Raw genomic sequence first — 20,545 nt, forward strand, 5'->3', positions numbered from 1 at the left:
ATTAATCAACCAGCTCTGGGCCCTACCCAGAAGTTTAAATACTATTTATTAAATAAACCAGAGAGATCTCTTTTCCCACAAACTTTTTTTTAGGGGCAATGAGGGTTAAGTGACTTGCCCAGGGTTACACAGCTAGTAAGTGTCAAGTGTCTGAGGCCGGATTTGAACTCAGGTCTTCATGAATCCAGGGTCAGTGCTTTATCTAGTGTACCACCTAACTGCCCCCTCCACAAACTTTTATTCATCTCTATAATTATCTAGTCTTAAGTAATCATAAGGTTACTGGTGATACAATTTATAAACAATGCAACAAACAATAAAATGATGATATAAATAATTGTTTACATCTAAGAAAGATCACAGCCAGAGTCATCTCTAACCATTATTACTATTGACTTTTCAATTCTGGAAACATAGACCTACCATTTAGTTCTCTCAAGATGCCAATGAAGTCTCTTCTCAAGGATTCTCTTCATGGTATTTCTTCACAAGAGTTCTCTCAAGAAAAAAGTTCTCTTAGTTTTTTTTGTTTCACTCAGTTTCTCTCCAACTATCATTAACAGCTTTTCTACGATAGTAATCAAGTTCAGCTTCACAAAGTTAGTCCCTTTTTTTCTTTAGCAAATACAATTACCTAAATGGTATCACAATACAATAATTACAAACCATTTTCCCCAAAATCAGAGGTCCACTCTCCCACAAATACATAGAGTCTGCACTCTGTTAGTGAAAGAATGGGTACTAACTTTTTTTTTTAATGTATAAGGTATTTTATTTTTTCCGTTACATGTAAAGATCGTTCTCAACTTTTGTTTATACAAGCTTTACAATTTCAGATTTTTCTTCCCCCCTCCCCTAGACAGCAGGTAATCTGATATAGGTTATATCTATATATCTCTATAGATATAGATATAGATATATACACACACATATATATATACACATAATAACATTAATCCTATTTCTGCATTAATCCTGTTACAAGAGAAAAAATCAGAGCAGTGATGCAAAACCTCAAAATAGAAAAAAAAAACAACAGCACCCAAAACAAAAGAAATAATATGGTTCAATCAGCATCTATACTCCACAGTTCTTTCTTTCTTTTTTTCCTCTTCTATCATGAGTTCCCTGGAACTCTTCTGTACCATTGCATTGGTGAGAAGAATATAGTCCATCACAGTAGGTCAACACTCAATGTTGATACTGTGTACAATGTTCTTCTGGTTCTGCTCATCTCACTCATCATCAGCCCATGCAAGACCCTCCAGGTTTCTCTGAACTTCTCCTGCTCATCGTTTCTTACAGCACAATAGTATTCCATTGTATTCATATACCACAACTTGTCCAGCCATTCCCCAATTGATGGGCACTCCCTCAACTTCCAATTCCTTGCTACCACGTAAAGAGCAGCTATAAATATTTTTGTACATGTGGGTCCCTTTCCCCCTTCCATGATCTCTTTGGGCAAAAGACCTAAAAGTGGAATTGCTGGGTCAAAGGGTATGCACAGCTTTATTGCCCTTTGGGCATAATTCCAAATTGCTCTCCAGAATGGTTGGATCAGCTCACAGCTCCACCAACAATGCATTAGTGTTCCAATTTTCCCACAGCCTCTCCAACATTTATTATCTTCCTTTTTTGTCATTTTAGCCAATCTGATAGGTGTCAGGTGGTACCTCAGAGTTGTTTTAATTTGCATCTCTCTAATCATTAGAGATTTAGAGCATTTTTTCATATGGGAATAGATAACTTTGGTTTCTTCATCAGAAAACTGCCTGTTCATATCCTTTGACCATTTCTCAATTGGGGAATGACTTGGATTCTTATAAATTTGATTTAATTCCCTATATATTTTAGAGATGAGGCCTTTATCAGAAGCACTGGCCTCAAAAATTGTTTCCCAGTTTTCTGCCTCCCTTCCAATTTTGGATACATTGCTTCTGTTTGTACAAAAATTTTTTAATTTAATGTAATCAAAGTCATCCATTTTGCATTTTATAATATACTCTATCTCTTGTTTGGTCAAAAACTGTTCTCCTTTCCAAAGATCTGATAGGTACACTATTCCTTTCTCTCCTAATTTACCTATGGTATCACCTCTTATGTCTAAATCATGTATCCATTTTGACCTTATTTTAGTATAAGGTATAAGATGTTGGTCTATGCCTAATTTATGCCATACTATCTTCCAGTTTTCCCAGCAGTTTTTGTCAAATACTGAGTTCCTATCCCAGAAGCTGGAGTCTTTGGGTTTATCAAACACTACATTACTAGTGTCATTTACTACTGAATTTCCTGAGCCTAGCCTATTCCATTGATCTACCACTCTATTTTTTAGCCAGTACCAGATAGTTTTGATGACTGCTGCTTTATAGTAAAGCTCCAGGTTTGGTACCGCTAACCCACCTTCCTGTGAATTTTTTTTCATTATTTCCCTGGATATTCTTGATTTTTTGTTTTTCCAGGGTACTAACTTTTTTAAAATTCAATTTTATTTTAATTTTAGTCCCAAATTCTCTCTCTCCCCTGCTCATTGAAAAGGCAAAAAAAAAAATCCAAACCTAGTACAAATATGTTTAGTCATGCAAAACAATGCCCACATTTGTCATACTCCAAGGAAGGAAGGAAGGAAGGGAGAGAGAGAGAGAGAGAGAGAGAGAGAGAGAGAGAGAGAGAGAGAGAGAGAGAGAAGGAAAGAAAAGAGAGGGAGGGAGGAAGGAAGGAAGGAAGGAAGGAGAGGGAGGGAGGAAGGGAAGGAGGAAGGAATGAAGGAAAAGAAATAAAGAAAAGAAAATATGTTTCAGTCTGCATGTTAAGACCATTAGTTCTCTATCTGAAGGTGGATAGTATGTTTTATCACAAGTCCTTTAGAATTGTGATTGGTCATCATGTTGATCAGAAAGAGAAGTCTTTTAGAGTTAATTATCCTTACAATATTCTGTTACTATATAAATTGTTCTGGTTCTTCTCATTTCACTTTGCATCAGTTCATACAAGTCTTTCCAGGTTTTTCTAAAACCATCCTCTCCATCATTTCTAATAGCACAATAGTATTCCATACATTAATATACTATAATTTATTCAATCATCACCAATTGATGGATATCTCCTCAGTTTCCAGTGCTTTGCCATTGCAAAAAGAACTGATATAAATATTTTTATACATATGGGTCCTTTTTCTCTTTCTATGATCTCTTTGGGGAGTATATTCCCCTTTAAAGATATAGTAACTATATCCGTAATCTCTATTGCAAAGGTTATTGAAGCTGGGGTCACATATCTATCTAATCTATCCCTATGTCTGTCTGGCTCCTATCTATTTGTCTGTCTGTCTGTCCATCCATCTTTCCATCTATCCATCCATCCAGAGAAACTATCTCTCTACCCATGTCATTATCAATCTACCGTGTTATCTCATTTGATCTCACAAGAGCTCTGTCAGATAGGCATGTTTTTATCTTTACTTTATAGATGAAGAAACTGAGTCTCAAAGAAGTAAAATGATTTGCTCTAGTCCCACAGCCAGTAAGTGTCAGAGCCAAGATTTGAGCTAAAGCCTTTTTTCAATTCATTTCCAGTGTTCTTCTCACCATACCCTAATCATTAACACCTTTGGTTCGGTGCTACTATTGGCAAAGCACTGTAGACTGCCCCTACCCAGAGTAGATACCGTATCTAAGGAGTGAGAAAGAGCTGAGGAGGTTGGTCTCCCCTACCTGGCCTAATCCTTGGAAATGAAGGGAATCCCACTTTTGCAAAAACCTGATTGATGTGTTGTTCCCAATAAGCTGGCACTTAGACATCCTTAAATGATCTTATAATTTTCTGTCAGTGAAACCACTTGGCTCAGAGGACTCACCCCCTCCAGCCCTGATTTTCTGTGTCCTATGAATAGCTTTGATTAGAGTATAAAAACTAATGTGATACAAGTGTTGCTTAGAGCTGTCCTGAGCCCAGCCCAGAAAGGAAGCCAACGTAAACCAGTGCTGTTTCCCTAGTTGGGAAGGGCTAATTTAGGAAAAATGATTGAGATACGGTCTTGAACAGAGCCCAAGAGCAAGGGCTGGTCATTAACACTGAAGTAGCTGCTTTCCCCTCATTTACTCCTGACTCCTCCACACATGTTAATCTGTCTCTATGCCAGTCCCTGGGTGTTAGCAACTGACCTTTACTAAATAAGCTCTGGTGCTTGACTGGGGTGGTGTTTGCATCTTAAGCAGGTGGGGTCATAACTAGACAGATTCGAGTAATGCAGCTGTGTCCAGGCCAGCACTGGAATGGGGAACCAAGCTGTTAGCTCATCTCCAGCCTCTCACTGGAATTCCATTCCCAACTCTGAAGTCAAAGGACTATCCCTCTTTCAGAAGACTAACATTAAAGTCCCAGCTATACCACTGAATAAATGAGTGGGGGGGCAGCTAGGTGGTGCAGTGGATAAAGCACCAGCCCTGGATTCAGGAGGACCCAAGTTCAAGCCCAGCCTCAGACACCTGGCACTTACTAGCTGTGTGACCTTGGGCAAGTCACTTAGCCCTCATTGCCCCACAAAAAAAAAAAGAAAAAAAAGAAATAATGAATGACCTTAGACAAATCACATTACTTCTCATTTGTGCTCTCATTCTCCAGTGCATCTGTGACCTTGCTATCCCACATCAACCTCCCTGATGTGACTATTCCATGCATTCTTTAGGACTCTGATGTTTGACTTCCCATGGGTGCAGCTAGGTGGCACAGTAGATAGAGTGCTGGGCCTGGAAACAGGAAGACCTAAATTCAAATCTGGCCCCAGACATTTAATAGCTGTGTGACCCTGAGGAAGTTGCTTTTTGTCTCAGTTTCCTCATCTGTTAACGAAAAAAAAAATGAACTGGAGAAGGAAATTGCCAACCGTTCCAGTATCTTTGCCAAGAAAACCCCAAAAGGGGTCACAAAGAGTCAGACACAACTGAAGATGACTAAAAGATAACAACAAAGTTGACACGGTTGACCCAATATCCTGAAGGCTTTCCTCAAGTAATTCTGCTATCTTAAGGATATCACTGGAGTATACTGGTTTCCCATTGGCTATTGCTTACTCTCAAGACATACCAGACAATCCCATCTTCTTTTGATCATATATTTCTCAGATGGCATCCTTTACACTGATTCTGCTTTGTTGTTTCTTGTTTGGAATGTTTTGTGCATTATTCATGACCATCTTGACCAAGCCTCTCCATTGCCCTTTGGTTGGTGCTCAGCTTCCATTCTCATCTGTAAAATAGGACTAATAGTACCCCACTGCTCATCTTTTGTAGGCCTCTGAGTATTAACATGTGCTATTATTGTTCCCTGGGTGACATGTTCCCCTGTGGTACTTAGTACAGTGCTCTGTGAAGATACCCCAGGAACTAGATCAGTGCTATCGCCTGACTGAAAGTTTAGTCATTTTTATGTAGATATGCATTGGCAGAGATAGATCTATTTTCCCTATGAAGGGGTTATGTAAATTTGGGCCTGGAGCCAAGGGGATCTGGACTTGCATAAAGCTACCAGGAGCACAAATCACACCCGTATATTACTGGGCTCCACCTGCCAGCTAGAAGGTTGAAAGGAGGTGGGGGGGGTGGAATGGCCTCAAGCTATAGAGCTTGCTGCCTAGGGAAAGGCTCAACCTTCCTCTAAAATGACAGCAGAAGATCTTAACAACTTTTAATTATTCCCTTTAACCTGGAAAGATTTACCACCTCAGTTTCCTTGTCTCTCCCCTGCTCCAGAACACAAATGCCTTCCTATGGCCACTCATGTTAAATTTGTACTCTGTAACTTGGCATTTAAGTCCCTCCCTTGAGTGCACAATGCCTCCCCACAACATACACATTCATTTTTTTAAAAATACTATTTTATTTTTTCCAGTTACATGTAAAGACAAATTGTAACATTCATTTTGTAAAAATTTTGAGTTCCAAATTTTTTCTTTCTCTTCCCTACCTGCCCCCTCCCTATGAGGGTAAGCAATTTGATATAGGTTATATATGTGCAATCATGTAAAACATGCTTACATATTAGCCAGGTTATGGAAGAAGAAACACACCAAAAGAAAAAAACATTAAAAAATAAAGTAAAAATAGTATGCCTCAATTTGCCTTCAGACTCCATCAGTTCTTTCCTGAATGTGAATAGCATTTTCCATCATGAGTCCTTTGGAAATGTCTCGGATCATTGTATTGCTGAGAATAGCAGAAGTCATTCACAGTTGATCCTTGTACAATGTTGCTGTGACTGTGCACAATGTACTCCTGGTTCTGCTCAACACGCACACTGACACACACTCACTCACACACACACACACACACACACACACACACACCAGATTCTTAACCCCCAAATCTGTTCTACTCAGCTTCCTTGCTCTAGCCCAGTCAGTATCCTTTCTTTCCTCCTCTGGATAAGATTTGTTTTTTCCCACCTTGATGTTTTCCTTTAGGGTCTTTCCTGGTTGCTGAGGAGGAGTGTGTTGGGGAGGAAGGGCAGATTGGGGATAGAGTGTGAAAGGTACTATTGGTTATTCTACCCTCTTTGGACATAAGAGGACTGGGGGGCAGTGAGGGGAAGATTAGGGTCTACCTCATTCATTTTCTCTCTGTCTCTGTCTCTCTGTCTCTGTGTGTGTCTCTCTCTGTGTCTCTGTGTCTCCCTTTCCCTTTCTTCTCCCAGGAATCCAGTGCAATTCATCCATTGACCTCATTGGGACCTGCTGGCCTCGGAGTGCAGCTGGCCAGCTTGTGGTACGGCCCTGTCCTGCCTACTTCTATGGAGTCCGCTATAATACAACAAGTAAGGTCCTGCTTTGGGGAAATGAGGTAGTAGGGAAATAAATAGAGAAACTTATTCCCTGTGAGGAGGGAGGGTGGGACAATGACAGGTGGAGGGACATATAGTGCATTATGCTGAAAAAGAGACCCCAGAGTCCTGGGGCCACATCAGGAGCCTTGATGCCTCCCAATTACACTTACAGTCAGAAGACTTGGATTTGAGTCAGAAGTGACTCAAGGCCTGAAGACCTGAATTCGAATGTCAGTTTTATAATTTACTAGCCACGTGACTTTGTGATCTCCCACCACTTGAGTCCACCAGTCTGTACACTAAAGTAGGTAGGGAAATTAAAAGAAGGAGGGGAAAAGGAAAGCAGTAATACCAGATAGAGTCAGAAAACCTGGGTTTGAATTCAATCTCTGGTGCTTAATCCCTCTGTGACCTTGAGCAAGACACTTCACTCACCTTGGCCTCAGTTTCCTTATCTGTAAAAATGAAGGTGTTGGACTAGCTGGCCTCCAACTTCTCAAAAACCCAATGACCCTCTGACTTCTCAGATTTGGTTTCCTTAGCTACAAAGTGAGGATAACAATACCAGCACTCAATACCTTATGTTAGAGGGTCCTTGTGAGGAAGGCGCTTTGTAAATCCCTGAGCCCTTTATTAATGTCAGCTGTTATTATTTTCCATCTATGGGTGAAGAGGGAAGGGTAGATTGGCACAGGGCCATCTCTGACACCTGATGCTTGAGGCCCCTGACTCTCTCCTCTGTGGCCCCAAGCCTCAGGGCTTTACAGGTCCTTGCTGGAGTTGATGGTGTATTGTTCTGCCACCTGTTTCTCTCAGAATTAATTTGCTTGTATCTCTCCAAATGGCACGGGCCATGTCTATCTATAGAGCAGTAGCTGCAGGACAACAGAGTGAAAGCCACATCAAGGATAAAACTGAGGTCTGGAGCACAGAGTCCTGGGGGTCAGGTTTCCTGGCTGCCATGGGAGGGGGACCTTAACCCAAGCCTGGGATTTTTGACTGGGCTCCCCCAACGCCTCCTTTAGTTGGGGTAAAGTATACAGCTCTCTCATAAGCCATTGCAGGGTTTAGGTTCATTATAAGGACCCCTTTGTGTCATGGACACTTTTGGCAGTCTGGTGACCCCTCCCAGGAATATTTTTTTAAATGAACAAAATAAATACCTACCATTACAAAGAAAACCAATTATTTTTAAATATAGTTATGAAAATATATGTATTTTTAAATCACATTCCCCAAGTTGAGAACCCGTGGTCTAGGGAAAAAGTGGAGACATTTTTGTCTTACATTGAATTAAGACCCTGAGTTCCTGTCTCACCTTCACTTACTAGCCACATGACCTTGGGCAAATGATGAAATCATAGAATGCCACAGTTGGAAGAGTGGTTCAAGGTCATTTAGCCCAAAGCATATCTGGAAATGTTTACCCAGTCTCTGCCTGAAGGCCTTCCATGGAAGAGAACCAATTTTCTCCAAAGGCCCCCCATTCCATTTTTGTACTGCTCTCATTTTTAGGCCTAGAGCCACAGTAGATAAGAACACCAGGACTGGAGTCAGGAAGACTCAGCTTCCTTAGTTTAAATCTAGCCTCAGACACTTACTAGCTGTGTGACCCTGGGCAAGTCACTTAACTTTGCCTCAGTTTCCTCATCTGTCAAACGATCTGGAGAAGGAAATGGCAAACCCCTCTAGTATCTCTGCCAAGCAAACCCCAAATAGAGTTACAAAGAGCTGGATATGACTGAAAACGACTGAAAAACAGCAACAACAAAATTATTAGGCCATTATTCCTCATGGTAAACTACAATTGGCCTCTATTTGACTTCTAGCCATTTCTCCTAATTTGCCTTTGGGAGCCTAACAGAATGAATCTAATCCTTGTTCCATGTGACAGCTTTTCAAATAATTGACGGCAGCTATCATGCCCCTGCTAAGCCTCCTCTTTCGCAGAGTAAATATCCCCTGGAACCAATCTTCATAGGCCATGAACTCAAAGTCCTTTGCCATTTGGATTATTCTCCTCTAGCTACACTTGCTTACTCTTCTCTAACCAATCACCAGTTTTTCAATGTTTTAGGTATAAAAGGGGTAAGGTGACCCATTCTGGAGTTTCAAAAAAGTTTCAAAAATCACTTTTTAGTGACCTATAAATGGCCCTTATAACTGTGAAGACCCCTGGAACTGATGGTCACAGATAGGGTATAGGTCACATCATCATCACAGTTAACATTTTTATATAGCACTTACTATGTGCCAAGCACTGTGCTAAGTGTTTTATAGTTGTTATCTCACATGATCCTCACAACAACCCTGGGAGGTAGGTGCTATTCTTATCCCCATTTTACAAATGAGGAAACTGAGGGAAGCAGAGGTTAAATGACTTGCCCAGAGTCACACAGCTACTAAGTGTCAGAGGCTAGATTTGAACTCAGGTTATGATAATACTTCAATATTTATTTATTAGTTTATTTGTTTATCTATGCCAAGAAAACCCCATGGACAATATTCATAGGGTCAGGTAGAGTACGACACAACTGAATGACTAAACAACAACAATAATAATACTAATAGCTAACATTTATATAGTCTTTACTATATGCCAGGCCCTGTACTGAGTGCTTTATAATTATTATCTCATTTGATCCTCACAAAACCCCTGGAAAGGGGTGATATTATTACCCCTATTCCACAAATGAGGAAACTGAGGTCAACAGGAGTTCAATGACTTTCCCAGGGTCACCCATCTAGAAAATGCCAGAGGCTGGATTTGAACCCAGGTCTTCTTGACTCCAGGTCTGGCACCCCATCCACTACACCACCTAGCTGTAAGTCTCACTCTGAAAGAAAGGTAAACCCCAGAGAACTGCAGAGAGGCTTTCAGAGCCTTAGTTTTCTCATCTGTAAAGTGGGGATTAACAATGCCTGCACTCTAAAAGGTGCAGTAAGATTCAAATAAGAGAATACCTTCCCAGAGGTGCTTTGTAACCCATAAAACACTGTGTAAACATAAGCTATGTTGATATTAATAATCAGTGAGGTTTAAAAGAATAAAAGGAGAAAGGCAGAATCAGAGGGAAGGTATCAGGTCAGAGTGGGAAAGCCCAATCAGGAGAAGTCGATGACTTGTTCTGGGATTCACAAGAACCTTGGAAATAATCCCCATTCCCTGAGAAGTTGGGGCTGAGGTAGGGCTGAAGCTGTTTCTTCTAATAGCTTTTTGACTGCTTTAATTAGACTTCTTTACTTCTCATCTACAACCTAGTAGGGTGTCCCCAGGATGACAATAGTAAGATACATTCCTATTATGCTCTCAGACTGACAAAGCATTCTCCTCACAAATAGTGCAAATAGTATTATCCCCCCATTTAGAGGGACAAGGAAACCATATTACATATCATACTTTGGCCTCTTGATTTTTTTTTTAGGCAACCAGGGTTAAGTGACTTGCCCAGGGTCACACAGCTAGTAAGTGTCTAAGGTGGGATTTGAACTCAGGTCCTCCTGACTCCAAAGCTTGGTGCTCTATCCACTGTGTTACCTAGCTGCCTCTTGGGCCTAACAATTAATTCACAGAAAAGTGGAGACATTAAAGAAAAGAAAGAAGAAAGGAAGGAATACCAGGGAATAGAAGGAGGTGTGGTGCAGTGGAAAGAGCCCTTCCTGCCTCTTGGGTCCAAAGGACCTGGGTTCAAATCCAGCCACAGATTCTTATTACCTGTGTGACCTTGGGCAAGTCATTTAAGTTCATTGTACCTCAGTTTCCTCATCTGTAAAATAAGATTGTTGGAATGGATGGCCTCTGAGGTCCCTCCTGGTTCTAGAGCTATGATCCTAAAGATGTTCAAGGGGACTGTCTGACAGTTGGTCAATTAGCATGTATTGAGTACCTGTTCTATATAAAGCATTGTGCTGGGTGGGATGGAATGGGGAAGTACCATGGTGAATAAGAATGTTCCGTTTTTAGGTTGACCACCTAGGTTTTAAAATTGGCTCTTACCCTATGGCCTTGGGTAAGTCATTTCTCTGTTCTGGAAAATGAGGACGTTGGTCTAAATGGATCTTCCTGCTTTAAATCTCATGTTCCAGAAAGCCTATTAATACTTAACTCTCCTTGGCTTACTGGGTTCCTGTGATGAAAGGCTTCCTAAGGTAAGCCTTGAAAAGCATTGAAGTAATGTGAGTTAATGATGATAAGGAAGAATATCCACCTGAAAGAATATTGAAGGGCCCATGGCAGCATAGGCCTGATAAGAGGCAGAAAGACTTTGAACTGATCCCTGAAGGATGTTCAGGATTCAGAAATGAAGCAGAAGGGCATTCCGGGGATGTTAGAGAAGACTAATATAGGGCAGATCTTAAGGAAAGGTTAGGAAACAACCCTCTAGTCCACCCCCTTAAAAAAATTAGCAGCTAAAGTGATTAGGATCATGCCACCCCTATTAACAACATCCAGGAACATTATTAGAGTCACTTCTAATAATGAAGCAATAATTAATTCATTACTGAGTGAGGACCTCGGGGCATCCTCTCTGTGTTCCCTCTTACCCTTGGCATCAGCTCTTCTAAGTTTTGGGAAGGATTTCTGAAAATATCAATTTCCCATGATTACTAGAGGGAGACAGCTTGAGCCCAGTAGGGGCCATTGATTAAGAAGGGGGAGGGGGGGTAATTTTCTTCTTGGGTTTGAATTCAAGGCTTATTTGTATTGTTTTCTTTTCTCCCTCCCCTCCTCCCCCAGGACTCAGGATGTTTTGTAGGCCTTCTCAAAAGCCATGGTTCCTATCTTTGGAGACACTAGAAAGAATTCACTCAGTTTAACTATGGCCCCTGGTCTCAGCTGCCCTGGTTTGGGGAGAGTGTGGGGGAGATGGCCCTTCCCAAGCCACAAGGATTAGATTTCCCAGGCTGGACTCCTGACTGCACTGGCCTTTCAGAAAACCCGGTTCCCCTGGCCTTATTCCTCTGGGTCATTTCCCCCTGATTTAACAATTAGAGGCCAGTCTCCTTAGGGAGTGAATGGAGCCAAGGCTACCAGTCTCCGTGGTGCCCAGGGGCCTGGCCTGTTGCTGATGGAACTAGGAAATAACATTAAAAATTCATTTCCCCTGTTTTGCTTATGGAGGGTGTTACAGCAGGCCTTGCAGATAGAGTGTCATGAAGTGGGGGGGGGTGGGGAAGAGGCTGAAGGAAATCCCCACTTAGAGCTGGTTACTGATGCACTATCTATGACTCTTCAATACCTGGAGAATACGGCCTAATCCCTTAACCTCCAGGTGACAGGTACCTGGCCTATTCTGATTGCAGAAGAACCCTTAGTTCCCCATCCCCATTCTACTTCCTAAGGACTGTCTGCTCTGCCCTGAAGAATGCCTCAGGGCCAGGAGAATGCCCTGTCATTGAAGGTTTAGAGCCCAGCCTCAGGCGGCCTAGCTCAGGAACAAGTCTTCCTTGTTTCTGCTAGGGTGCTTTGTGATCTGAGGAAAGAATAATACATTTCTGAAACTAGAAGGGAGTCTCTAAATCTTCATTTTAGAGGAGGAAACGGAAGCCCAGATAAGGCTAAATACTAATATTTTTCCCCAGACCTCCAGTTTCATCAATGTGGGGAACTCCCTAAACCAATATAAATCGACAATTCATTCATACTTATAGCTACCTGGAGGGCTGGTATGTGTCAGAAGCAGGACCTGAATCCAGGTCCCTTTGACTCCAAGACTGGCCCTTCATCCATTACACCTCACATCTTTGAAGTAAGAACAATTGCTTCTATATATAGGTTGTCTCAAAAGTTTTAGTGAAGTTTTAAGCTCTTAAAGCTGAAAAGATTAAAGAACTCTTAAAGCTTAAGACAGCAACAAGACTTTTGGGACCCCCTAGCCACTGTTTTGAGATCCCAACCTCCTTTCTTATCCATCTGACCTTTGTTGAACTCTATAAAGCAAGAATTACAGGCATCCCCATTTCATAGATGAGAAAACTAAGCCTGAAAGAGGCTAAATTACTTGCCTGAGGTCACATAACAAGCAAGTATCTGATCCAACTTGGGTCTTTTGGCTTCAAGCACAAAGTCTTGTCTCCACACCAGCCTGCCCCCTCTAATAAGCATTCGGACTCACAGATGATTTCAAAGCATTTTGAATTTCCCTTCTGATTTGATCCACATGACAATTTTGTTAGATAAGTGAAGTTATTATTAATCACTATTTTACTGATAAGGAAACTGAGACCATCAAAGGTCGAAGAGACTCGTCTAAGGTCCCATAGCTATGTAGTAGCAGAGCCCAGATTGTTAACCAGGTTTCCTGATCCCCAGGTCGGCAGTCCATGCTGGGTTTGCAGAAATGCTGTCTCCTAATCTCTCCCACCCTTTCTCTTTTCCCTGACTTCCTGGGGGTGGAGGTGTGATCTCACAGGTCAGAGATGGGCACTGAAAATTCATAAGCAGGGGAGGGAAGGTGATGAATAGTGCTGTGCTTATCTGTCATCTACTCTTCTCCACCCTGAATCAGAACTGTGAAAGAGAAGCTCACTGAAGCCTCCTTCCTTAAGCTGTTAATGCTGCTAATGCATCCAGAAAAATGTCAGCAGGGACTGGACCTGAGGAGCACTAGCAGGAGGAGGAGGAGGAAAAAAGACTTTCAGCTTTCCTCTCCTTCCCTTCCTGCTGGGGTCCCTCTGGCCCCTGGGCTCCAGGATGGGGGCTGGGAATCTCAGGCAAAGGAGGATGGACTGGTGCCAGCTGGAGAGAGAGTCAGGGAGGCAAGGGGGAGTGGAGAGGCCTCAACGGAAATTGTAGAGAAATCAAACTAACAACTCCTTCTTTCTTTTTCTTTTTCTTTTTTTTTCTTTTTCTTTTTCTTTTTTTTTTCTTTTTCTTTTTCTTTTTTTTTTGCGGGGCAATGAGGGTTAAGTGACTTGCCCAGGGTCACACAGCTAGTAAATGTCAAGTGTCTGAGGTCAAATTTGAACTCAGGTCCTCCTGAATCCAAAGCCGGTGCTTTATCCACTGTGCCAAGTAGCTGCCCCCTTAACAATTCCTTCTTAAAGGGAAGGAGGAATGGTGTGAGGGTAGAGAACCCAAAACCAAGACTGCCAAGGGGGAGCTCATTGCTGCTTCTTTACCCTTCTGCCCTTGGGGAGTAGTAAGAGCTCTTGGTGGGCAGCTAGGTGGCAAAATGGATAAAGCACTGGGATTGGAATGACGAAGACATCTTCCTAAGTTCAAATCCAGCCTCAGATACTTACTAGCCATGTGACCCTGGGGAAGTCACTTAACCCTATTTGCCTCGGTTTCCTCAGCTATAAAATGCATTGGAGAAGGAAATGGCAAAGCACTTCAGTATCTTTGCCAAGAAAACCCCAAATAGGATCACAAAGAATTGGACATGATTGAAATGACTGACCAAAAACAAACATGTTATTATCTAGAGGGAGTTTCCCCTTTGTAACACAGGTTCTCTCTCTGTCCCTCCATACTCTCACCATGTGAAAGGTTCTGAAGGAACCACATCAGAGGAGCTGATCCAGGTGAACCTGGTGTCTCACGTCTTTCAGAGAAATAAAACTTTAGTCTCTCATATCTACACAAGTGCCCCCCTGTGTGGCTGTTCTGGTGGGTAGTTAGTGGGCTGAAAGATTCATGGCAGCAACTATTGTGCCCCTACCATGTCAGACCTGAATCTGGAACTACTCTCAGCAAAGCAAGGTCCCCAGAGAGTGTCCCATCAAGACGGATGATGCCTCCCCTTGATAGGCTCCTTACTGTGAAAATCCTAATCAGTCCCTTCTCTGCAGGCTAACCATAAGGGAGGGACTTCTCCCCAAGTGCAGCTTGTGAATCATCCCATCATCTCTCTCTTTTTCTCTTTTCCAGACAATGGCTATCGGGAGTGTCTTGCAAATGGGAGCTGGGCAGTACGAGTCAATTATTCCCAGTGCCAAGAGATCCTTAATGAAGAGGTATAATTTGCCTCAGTCTCTGGAGGATGCACCCTGGACTGGAGCGGGGTGGGGGAGGACTGGGGACGGGGAGGGTAGGCAGGAAGTGGTTTGGAGGGGAATGGAGAAGAGGGAGAGAGTGTAGAAAATGAGGGAATTGATAGTAAAAAGGGGGCAGCTAGGTGGTGCCGTGGATAGAGCACTGAACTGGGAATCAAGAAGACTCCTCTCTCTGAGTTCAAATCTGGTCTCAGACACTTAATAGATGTGAGACTCTGGGTAAGTCACTTCACCCTATTTGCTTCAGTTTCCTCATCTGTAAAATGAACCGGAGAAGGAAATGGCAAACCACTCCAGTATCTTTACCAAGAAAACCCCAAATGGGGTTATAAAGAGCTGGACAGAACTGGAAAGTGACTGAAGAACAACAACAAATAGTAAAGGATGTCAACAATGAAAAGAGCAGTAAGACTTGGCATCAGAGGACCTGGGTTTGTGTCTTGGCTCTCTTATATTTATTAGCTATGTGACCTTGAGCAAATTGCTTAGGCTCTATGGGTCCCATTTTTCTCCTTTATAAAATGAAAGGGTTGGATTAGATAACTTCAAAGGTTTCTTCTAGACCAAAATCTATGATCCCATGATAGCCTGATTTAATCCTTCCAACATCCCTGTGAGGTAAGTACCATAGATTGTATGATCTCAGTTTTATAGATAGGAAAACTAAGGCTCAAAGAAATTAAGTGACATAAAAATAATAGTGACCAGGTGCAAGGTGTTCCAAAAGTCATAGCGCAGTTTTAAACTTTATTTGTTTTTGTTTGGTTGGTTTTTGTTTTTTGTTTTTTAGTGAGGCAATTGGGGTTAAGTGACTTGCCCAAGGTCACACAGCTAGTAAGTGTTAAGTGTCTGAAGCCGGATTTGAACTCAGGTACTCCTGACTCCAGGGCTGGTGCTCTATCCACTGCACCATCTAGCTGCCCCTAGTTTTAAACTTTAATAGCTTAAAACTGCGGTAAGACTTTTTGGGAACCTCCATATTATAAAATTATAAAAATTATATTGGATTATATATTATAAACTCACTTAACTATATTATATTACAAACATTTAAAATATTATGAGCTTATTTAAAATACATCATCAACTTATTTAAAATATATTATAAAATTATAGCTACCATATTTTGCAAAAATCTATGCATACCTTATCTGATTTGATTTGATTTGATTTTCCCAATATGACTTTGAGGAAGGTGATATTATTATATCTCTCCATTTTATAGATCAGGATACTGAAGAGGCTGAGCAATGCTAAGTGACTAGCTCCAGGGTCATACAGCTAGTAAATGTCTGTGGCAGAATTTGAATTCAGGTCTCATGCATTCAAAATCTAGAATGCTATCTCCTATGCCCTAGTACCTTTTTTTAAATACATTGTAATAAATATGCAACAGTATCCTCACTGGAATGAAGCTATAGGAGAATTAGAATCCAGAGTCAAAAGTGTCCCAGGTTGCAAAGCATCAGCACAGAACACACAAATCTTGGGATTTTTGTCTCACGGTGGAAATGCAAATGAGAAATTTCACATTGAACCATTAGAGTCAGAAAATCTGGGTTTGATTCCTGTTTCTACCACTTCTATAACCTTAGAGAAGTCTTTTCTCTCTGGGCTACAAAATTTCTTCATCCATAAAAGGAGAGGATTGAACAAAAGGGACTTAAGTGTTGGACAGGAATGGCATTATGAGGGTAGAGACTCCCTCCTGGGAAAGGTGACTGGATCTAGAGAGAAGATAGACTGGACCAGAGAGAAGGATCAATAGGAGAGATGAATGAGGCCAATTGTTGGAATTTTTCTTAGAAGGTGGAAAGAGAAGAAATGTAGAAGTTGTGGTTTAAAAAATAATTATGACTCTCCTAAGGAGAGAGACATTGAAACACTAACTCTTAGACAAGAATGGGATGGGGGATTTCAAAATCAGAAAGTAGGGACTTTGACCCAACTCTTGGCACCCAATGGCCCTAGAGATCCAAGAAAGGAACTGAAGTGAATGATAGCAAGGCAGGTGGACTGACCCAGCCTTTAGGACAGTCATTGGTGTGTTTAGTCATCTTTAAAATCTCTGAGGACAGAACTCCTTTCCTGTTTTTGTTTCCTTGGATATCCAGGAATCCTTGGTTATATCTAAGCTAATGCTCTTCTCTTCTAATTTGAGCCCCTCTCATTTTGTTTGGGTTCTTTTCTGACATAGAAACCAATTATTTGGCATCACCATCATAGTTACCCACACCGACTTGAAAATAAAAACTGATGCCCCCTGAACTTTCTCTTCTTCAGGCTAAATGATCGTTCATCCTTTAACTTTTCAGTATAGCACAAGAGTTAGCATGTTCTTCCATGAGAAAACAGAATTTTCACCTTATCATAAAGCAAAACTAGTCTGAGCTAAGAGCAGCTAGGTGGTACAGTGGATAAAGCACTGGACTGGGAATCAGGAAGACTCATCTTCCTGAGTTCAAATCCAGCCTCAGATACTTACTAGCTATGTGACTCTGGGCAAGTCATGTAACCCTGTTTGCCTCCATTTCCTCATCTGTCAAGTGAGCTGGAGAAGGAAATGGCAAACCACTCTAATATCTTTGCCAAGAAAACCCCAAATGGAGTCACAGAGATTCAGACACGACTGACCAACAATGAGCCTGTGTTGGACAGGACTACCTTAAAGCCCATATAGTCCAGTAGAGTCAAAGTCAAATAGAAACAGTGCCCACTAAACCATACATAAGGATCCATCATAATGACTTAGAAAATCACATATTACTATTATCTATATTCTGTATATATGATCTATTTTATGTTTTGTTAAATAGCTACCAATTATATTTTAATATGGTTTAGGTTGCACTCAGGAATGTTGTCAGTCAACAACCAAGAGTGTGACATACCTGTTTGATTCTAGTTTCTGGTCCAATCCCGTCATTTCATAGTTGGGGACTCAAGATTCAAGGAAATAAAATAATTTTGAGTTTTGGAACAGCTGGAACATCTGGTTTCCTAACTTCCAGCTCAGGGCTCTTCCCATCAATCAATCAATAAGCATTTATTAAATGCATACTGTGAACTAGGCACTGGTGATGCATATATTAAAAAAATTGTACTCTTTATTCCCAGGGAGTTTACAATCCATAATACCAAAGCTACTTCAAAGTAAAAAGACCTGCAATCTTTGCTCCCCTCTTTTTCTCCCCAAGCTCATTGGCACAACTACCCAAGGAATCAGAACTGTATTGGTGTCTTCTAACCACATTCCCCTTTATGTTGTAGACCCATAAGCCCAGAACTTAGGAAGATAGGGGCTGGCAGACAAGAAGAGGGACAAGTGCAGTAGTTTATACAGAAGAGAGAGGATATCATATAGTCAGAAAACCCCACCATCTTTTTTTTGGCTCTGCTGCTCACTTACTATGTGACCATGGATAGGTCACATTCCATTTACATAGTATCTATCTTATATGTACAATTTTTACATGTTGTCTCTCCTATTAGCTCCTTTAGGGAAGAGACTCTTTTTAATATTTTTTTTTTGTCTTTCTTTGTAGCCTCAGCATTTAGCACAGTGCCTGGCACATTAAAGGCACTTCATAAATGCTTGCCCACCGATTTCCTTTGTTGAACTTCACTGTCCTCTATCAAAAAGCACAACTAATGTGAGCTAAGAGCAGCTAGGTGGTGCAGAGGATAGAGCACTGGGCTGGGAATCAGGAAGACTAGATTACCTTCCTGTTCTAAAAGTCAGTGGTCCCAGTCCGTCATTCTCAAGCTGTTGGTGACTCCTGCCCAAGGACCTAGTCTTCATCCCATTAAACCTTTAGGTCCCCTCTCTTTGTACCCTCTCTAATTTCTCCATATCATCATTAAAATTCAGGGACCAAGACAAAATCAGTCCCTACTGCCCAGTTGTTCAGTCCATCTCTCCGTCCTACCATCATAAACAATGAAAGCGCCGCCATCCACAGTGTTCTGCCAGCCGCTACCATCCTGCACAGTTGCTTAGCATTCAATATAATCAATTAATTTAATTAGTAGAAGGACCATCCCTTATACTAATTCCATCTCAGTTCCCCTCAGTTCCATCAGTTGAGATCTTTACCCTTAGCCCTCTCCAGGAACTGAGAGAAAAAGTAGCCAATTAATTGAGCTGATGGGTTTCTCCAGCTTCTAGATCACCTTGGTTAAGCCCTAATTAAGTGTCAGTGCCCCTGGGGCATTTCGGATAATGGATTCACAGAAAAGTTTGTGTGAAATGGGACTTGTGAAGACACAGGGAGACCAGGTGCCAGCCTTTCCAATTCAGCACCCCACCTCTCTGGAGACCAACTATCCTCCACTCATTGTATCAACCCTTCTTTCTCTTGCATCAATCCCTATCTACCCCACCTCAACTCAGTCCCTAGTATCAGTCCCCCTCCTTGTAGCAGTTCTCTTTAATCACATTTTTTCAGCCCCCCCCCCAACCCTGTTCCACCACAGAAACACACACACACGCTCAGGGAGGACACCTAAAGAGGAAAGCTTTGCTCATGTCCCACTACTTACCTGATCACTGGTAGAGTTGAGGGTATAAACAACCCAGGAAAGACAGGTAGGGGAATAAAAAACTCAAGAGACAGACTTAAGATGGAGAGATGGCAGTTGGGGAAAAGAAGAGGGGGAGGGGACAGGGAGAGAAGGAAAGAGAAAAAGGAAGAAAAGAAAAAAGATCAGGGTTAAGAGGGTTCAGAAGTGTCAGAGAGGGGGTGCTTAAGGGATCTCAGGCCAGACTGGACAGAAATTAAGGATACAGGACCACACTGCCTGACTTAGAAAAATATGGCCTTATTAACCCAATTGGAGGAGGAGGCTGTAGATAAACTGTTAATTCTGCTGTTCGTTTGGCCTCCCAGGCCTGTGAAGGCAAGGTTTGTGTCACCCAGCAAGTCTGGCAGCTTTGTCTCTGAATTGGACAAGTTCTAATTGCTTATTGAATTCTGGTTGTTGCTGGCACAATTAAGGGGCCCTGACCCCCAAAACCACCCTACTAAGAGGAAGCCCACAGCTGGGTTATGGCCCCTCCCATCTCAGCAGTAGCGATTTGTCAGTCTGGGACACCCCCCAAGACAAAGGCAACCCATGATTCAGAGCCCCAGAGGCCTGCCTCTGGCTTCAGCTCTTTCTGTCTCCAACCATCTCTCTCATTATTTTTCTGGCCATCTCTACTTGTCTTGGGTTGTCTCATTACTCTTCCCTGGCCATCTCTCAGATTATCTCTTCAGCTATATCCCAGGCTGTCTCTCCTGTTGTAGTTTACACTATCTCTATTTGTCTCTCTGCCTCTATTTCTCCAGCTATAGCTCAAGCTGTCTCTCCAGCTGCCTTCGACTAGCTCCCCCATCTCTCAGATAGTTTATCCAAGTGTCTCTTTGGTTGTGTCTTTGGCTGTCTCTCTAACCAGCTTCGTTTCCTTATCTGTCTCCGGCTGTCTCTCTGGCTCATCTTGACACCGCTCCTCATTCCCTCTTTCACTGACTAGGACTCTCCAGCTGTCTCTGTTCCTCTCTCTCAGGCTGTCTCACCAGCTGTCTCCACTCCTCAGACGGAGCCCAAAGACCTCCAGCCTAATAGAACTTGTGAAAGGGTGGAGCTTGGATCAGGCTCACTGCTGCCAAACCCCAGAGCTGATGCTGAAGAAAAAGCCTTTTTCCTCACCCCCTAACCCCTGTCACTGATATTGTTGAGCCTG

The 20,545-nt window shown here is 42.1% G+C and overlaps 1 protein-coding gene across 2 annotated transcripts in view; it reads left to right on the plus strand.

Annotated features, from left to right (window-relative positions):
- Positions 1-20,545, plus strand: part of CRHR1 (corticotropin releasing hormone receptor 1) — a 103,283-nt gene that overhangs the window by 60,684 nt on the left and 22,054 nt on the right. Inside the window, exons 3-4 of one of the 2 annotated variants that reach the window (XM_044005401.1) lie at positions 6,694-6,813; positions 14,696-14,781. In XM_044005401.1, coding sequence (XP_043861336.1) covers positions 6,694-6,813; positions 14,696-14,781 — 206 coding nt within the window. The remainder of the gene's footprint in view (positions 1-6,693; positions 6,814-14,695; positions 14,782-20,545) is intronic. The other variant, XM_044005402.1, reaches the window with a different exon arrangement.

Source organism: Dromiciops gliroides, chromosome 4 (assembly GCF_019393635.1).
Source record: "Dromiciops gliroides isolate mDroGli1 chromosome 4, mDroGli1.pri, whole genome shotgun sequence".
Taxonomy (NCBI): Eukaryota; Metazoa; Chordata; class Mammalia; order Microbiotheria; family Microbiotheriidae; genus Dromiciops; species Dromiciops gliroides.